The sequence below is a fragment of the Glycine soja genome, chromosome 20 (assembly GCF_004193775.1).
Source record: "Glycine soja cultivar W05 chromosome 20, ASM419377v2, whole genome shotgun sequence".
Taxonomy (NCBI): domain Eukaryota; kingdom Viridiplantae; phylum Streptophyta; class Magnoliopsida; order Fabales; family Fabaceae; genus Glycine; species Glycine soja.
Genome location: NC_041021.1, coordinates 34,648,134 through 34,653,697, shown reverse-complemented (window position 1 = coordinate 34,653,697; position 5,564 = coordinate 34,648,134). Strand labels below are relative to the sequence as shown.

General features: G+C 38.0%; 1 protein-coding gene across 1 annotated transcript; it reads left to right on the top strand.

Moving 5' to 3' along the window:
* Window positions 1-482: 482 nt before the first annotated feature.
* Window positions 483-3,956, top strand: LOC114402968 (uncharacterized TPR repeat-containing protein At1g05150-like). The gene has a single exon (XM_028365681.1). The coding sequence runs from the start codon at window positions 1,081-1,083 to the stop codon at window positions 3,487-3,489; it is 2,409 nt and encodes an 802-aa protein (XP_028221482.1). The 5' UTR covers window positions 483-1,080; the 3' UTR covers window positions 3,490-3,956.
* Window positions 3,957-5,564: the final 1,608 nt, after the last annotated feature.

The window sequence follows — 5,564 nt, the reverse complement described above, 5'->3', positions numbered from 1 at the left end:
TTAGTTTATAAATTTAAATTATAATATAATTTATATATTTAAAATACTTATTTATTATAAATCTTATTTATATAAAATAAATATTTATTCCAAAAATACATAAACTCAAATATTAATTTTTATTAAGTATAAAATGAACACTATAAATTCAAGTATCTGGACAATAAATATACATGTTTTTTTTACATTGACAAAAGTTGTTACCTTTTTTTCTTCTCTTGTGAAATAATGTAATGATTGACGTAAAATAAAATATTTGTAGCTTTAATATGTTATTTGCAGTCGAAAGTTTGCATGACAGACGTATTTATTAGCAAGCCGTAACGATCATTACTTAACTCAAATGAACTGATTAAGCCCCACCAACATCAAATATTCAGCAATATAATCACATAAATTAAAAAAAAAAAAGGAAAGAAACAGAGAGAGAGAGTGTGTGCGTGTGTGGGAGAGTGCTATTTCTTCTTCAATTTCTTTACAGCTGAGCAGAGATTGACAAATCAAAAACCAAAAATAACGATTAACAGACAGCTAATAATTGTGCAAACTAAGTCCCAAATCAACTCCTAATGATTTTCAAAATAAGCAATTTAGGGTTTTCAATTTCAAACCCTAAGAAAAAAAATCATAGCCTTTGGAATTGGTCCCATCAATCCCCTTTAGCTTTCACCCACACACGCCCCCACTCATCGTCATCATCATCACCAACAAACAAGTCCAACCCCTGCCCTAACGAACCCCAAATCTCATCAAAAGATTCGAAACAACAAATTAGGGTTCCAAATTTTCCAATTTCAAAAATCATGCTCCCTTTGAAATGGTCCCTCTGAGTAGTAACCCCACATCACAACCGCCTATCATGATTATCATCAACCACAAGTAACCCCTTCTGACTCCAATCCCAAATCCTAATGACCCCAAAACAACTCATTGGGGTTCCAATTTCAAACCCTTATTAAAAAATATTAGGTTTTATTTAATTCTATTTTATTTTATTTTCCTTCTTCCCCTAAACACAAAACCTCACCGGCACCGACCCATCATAGTTTTCATCATCAAGCTTCGATTTTGACTCCGGAAATGGCGACGAGGGGCACCAGATCGGAGAAGGTTCGGCGAATTTTCAACCAATTCGACGCGAACCGTGATGGGGGTCTCAACCGCGAGGAAATGGCGTTGCTGGTGGGTGCTGTGAACCCTAGGGTGAAATTCAGCGACGAACAAATCAACGCGATCCTCGACGAGGTGTTCCGAACCTACGGCGAATTCATTGATGGCGACAAGGGTCTCACTTACGAGGGTTTGTTGCGCACGTACGACGACGGCGCCGGCGACGTCGACCGTGACTTCGACGCCCTCGGCCTCGACCTGGTCGCCGCCGACGCCGTGAAGGAGCCCCTCGCGGCATCGGAGGCATCGTCCTCGTCGATTGTCGACGAGAGAATAACGGTGGAGACGCAGAAGAAGCAGCGAACGGCCGCCTGGGCCGTGTCGCCGAACCACGGGATCGTGTTCGACGACACGTGGAAGATTGTGGACGATTTGGAGCTTCTTGTGAAGAGGCTGAAGGTGAAGCAGTCCAAGGAAGGTGGGAAATTGAAGAATGACAACTTTGATGCGTATTCGGACGCCGGTTGGTCGCGCGAATTGGGGCCTTCGGCTGAGATTTCGGAGAAGAGAGTGATGTGGGAGGAGTCAGGGCATGATTATGCTGTGTTTTTGAAGGAATTGGGAGGGCTGAGAGGGAGGGCTGATGGTGCTAGGTCAAGAGAAGAGGCATTTGATGGGCACATGGCAATTGGGAGGGTTTTGTATGAGCACCAGTTGTTTAAGGAGGCATTGGTTAGTTTTAAGAGGGCTTGTGAGTTGCAGCCTGTGGACGTGAGGCCTCATTTTAGAGCAGGGAATTGCTTGTATGTTCTTGTCAGGTACAAGGAGGCCAAGGAGGAGTTTCTCTTGGCTCTTGAGTCTGCTGAGGCTGGAGGGAACCAGTGGGCTTACTTGCTCCCCCAGATTTACGTCAACCTCGGCATCGCACTTGAGGGCGAAGGGATGGTTTTGAGTGCCTGTGAGTATTATAGGGAGGCCGCGATTCTTTGTCCCACGCATTTTAGAGCTTTGAAGCTCTTAGGTAGTGCGCTTTTTGGTGTTGGGGAGTATAGGGCAGCTGTTAAGGCGTTGGAGGAGGCAATTTTCATGAAGCCGGATTATGCTGACGCACATTGTGATTTGGCCTCGGCTTTGCATGCCATGGGCGAGGACGAGAGGGCTATTGAGGTGTTTCAGAAGGCTATTGATTTGAAGCCTGGTCATGTGGATGCACTTTATAATTTAGGTGGGTTGTATATGGATCTGGGTAGGTTTCAGAGGGCTTCTGAGATGTATACTAGGGTTTTGGCTGTGTGGCCAAACCATTGGCGAGCATTGCTGAACAAGGCAGTGTCACTGCTGGGAGCTGGGGAGACTGAAGAAGCCAAAAGAGCTTTAAAGGAAGCATTGAAAATGACAAATAGGGTTGAGCTGCACGATGCAATATCTCATTTGAAGCAGCTGCAGAAAAAGAAGACCAAACCTAGTAATGGAGGTGCTTCTGGGGAGGCATCGTTTGTTATAGTTGAACCATCTAAGTTTAAGGTAGTTGGAGAAAAGACTACTGCAAGACAGGAGCTAGCCACTGCCCTGCAAATCAGAGCACTTCAGAGGGTTACTAGATTGAGTCGTTGCAGCGTGGAGCTTTTGAAGAAGGAGATGAGCGAACGTGATGTGCCAGTTTCCTATTCTGGTAGTGGATTTCCTGAAAAGTCCATTCGGAAGCCGAGTTTGGAAGAAATTCTTCATAGATTACTCAATTTTCTGAAGCCTGAGACTTTTCAAGGAGCTGTAAAAGCCATAAACGAGAGGATTCTTTCTGTTTTGGATGAGAATGGTTCGGGCAGGCTGGATCTGGGATTGTTTTATGCTATTCTTGCTCCTATTTGTGGCGGTCCTCCGGATAGACGCAAAAGGGTTGCCTTTGATGCACTTTTGTGGCGTCCTATGAATGAAGACGGTGCTAATATTAGGAAAGTTGATGTCACTGTATACATCAAGTTATTAAGGGCAGTTTATCTTCCCAGCCAAGGGGCTAGTGAATTAATGGAGGTTCGTGGAGATTCAGACACTTCGACGGTGTCTTTCTCTGAGTTTTTAGTTATGTTTGATGATCCAGATTGGGGTTTTGGCATCATGCCTAGTCTGGTGAAGCTTGAAACTGGGGATAGAAATAGGCATGGCGACGTGGTGTGCTCTGTTTGCCGCTACCCAATTATTGGTTCTCGGTTTAAGGAGATAAAATCTCATTTTAGTTTGTGTAACCAATGCTACAGTGAGGGAAAAGTGCCTTCTTCATTTAAGCAGGAAGAGTACAGATTTAAAGAGTATGGAAGTGAGGGTGAAGCCATGAAAGATAAGTGTATGTGCTTCAACTTGCAATCCCGTAATGAAAAGTAGATAGCGGCATTCAATTTTTTGTCTTTAGATTTTTTTGTTCTACTATCTTGTATTATCCCATCTTGTTTATCCTAGCTTTTCAGGTGTGAATGTGATTATAACTAGAGCTCATGAGTTCAGCAGGCATTTTGGCCCCTTGTTTAATAATTGTTTCAGGTGGTGCTTCACTGCTCTTTAGTAACTGTTTATAGACATTGTAAAACCTTTAACCTCCGTGACAAACATTTGTGTTTATCATGCTTCTCTATCCCTTCTTTCTGATTTGTATGAAGCATTTATCTTTTGACACATGAAGCCTGAAAAGTCAGTCTAGAGTACTGTGATTCTAAATTTCAATTATATTTGTAGTATTCAACGGAGGAGTGGTCATTATGTTAGAGTTTGCTTATACGGTTAAAGTACCTTGAGTACAATACATTCAATGGTTTATATTTCACCTCAATGTTAATCTGTCAGTACATTTAACTTTTTCTGGTTTGAACTGTCATTTGTTTCTACATGGTTAATTTGATGTAATGCAATGAAAGTACACTTTAAGAATTTTGAATAGTAGGGACTTTGCGGTTTTGTATATAAATAAATTCACAATTTTTTCCTCTTTATGATGAGTACGATATGACAGTACATTTATCTGTGTTTTCATCTGTTATTTGTTTCTTTATGAATTTGGTGCAATTCACTGAGAGAATACTAGGGACTTTGGTTTTGTATTTACAAGTTTTACTGCAAAATTAAATGTACAAAACTTAGATGGAGTTCTTTATATTATTCTTATGAAGTTTAAAATCAAATGCCGACATTTTTTTAAAAAAAAACTTTGTAATATATTTTAGTGGGGGCTATTTAATATTGAAAAGAATTGTACAATGATACTGTGTGCTTTGTGTTGTAGTTAATTTTTGTGAACGGAAAATTGGTGAAAATAGGGGTTATTGAGTCAGAGATTAATATTGGAGTTTGATGTGCCATATCACAAGCATTAGCAACAAAGTCCTATGTTAGATTCACAGGAACGACAAGGACACGGGGGTAATTAGGTGTGAATATAAGTCCGGATTGTTCAATATAATTATTTAAAAGAATGAGTTGGTAAAATTTATTTGAAAAGTTAAAATTTTTACCTAATAAAATAGTGTTATTTTTGTGTAAGATTGTTTAATATATTATATTAATCATTAAAATAATATTACTTATTAACTACGAATTGAAAATTAAAACTAGAAGTAATGTCTATACTCTACCGACTTTACCGATTCAATAATATATCCAATTTTAAAAATGTTAGTTTCAAATCCTTTCTGGTAAGGGAGAACTATGGGATTGGGAAGCCAATTATCAGAAAGACAGAAAATGCAGCTATTTTTTTAAACGTGATAATCAAAGACATGTTAGGATTATAATAACTCATACATCCTAGACTTCCTTATAATTGAATGGTGAAGATCAAGCCACGCTGGATCTGGCGTTCTTGTGTGGGACAAATCTCAAGTGGATATTGGGCAATTGTTTGTTGATATATGATGCCTTGGCATTTTCTTTTTTTAAGACTTTTTTTTACAACTCTACATCAAATTAATACCTCAATGTCCCTTTCTTTTGGGCCTCTGCTCTGGTTTTCTTTTTGTCCGAAACAACCTATTATTAAAACAACATTTTTTTTTGGGTCACATAACAACCTATTATGGTATAACACATTTATCCCTAATATGATTAATTATAAATGTAAATTCTACAAAATCTTTAAAAATAGATATTTATGATTTTGTTTAAAAGGTAATGTTATTATATTATTCAAACAAAATTAATTCTTCTAAATTAGCTTTTAATACTAATACTTTAACAGAAACCTTTAAAAAATTAATACTTTAAAAGAAGTTCTATTAAAATTTAGTAAGATTACTTTTGAAATATAAAATTATTTATACTTCTTATTTTTAAGTTTCACACCTAAATTATGCTTATTCTTCGTGATAACTTTTAAATAACCAAGTGATTTTCTTATTCTTAATAAACGTTTGGAAGAGATTCTATTACTTTTATTTAGGTTTATTAAAATGACACGATTTTTATAAATT

Coding starts and splice junctions, on each gene's coding strand:
- LOC114402968 (XM_028365681.1), top strand. CDS start 1,081: ATGGCGACGAGGGGCACCAGATCGGAGAAGGTTCGGCGAATTTTCAAC.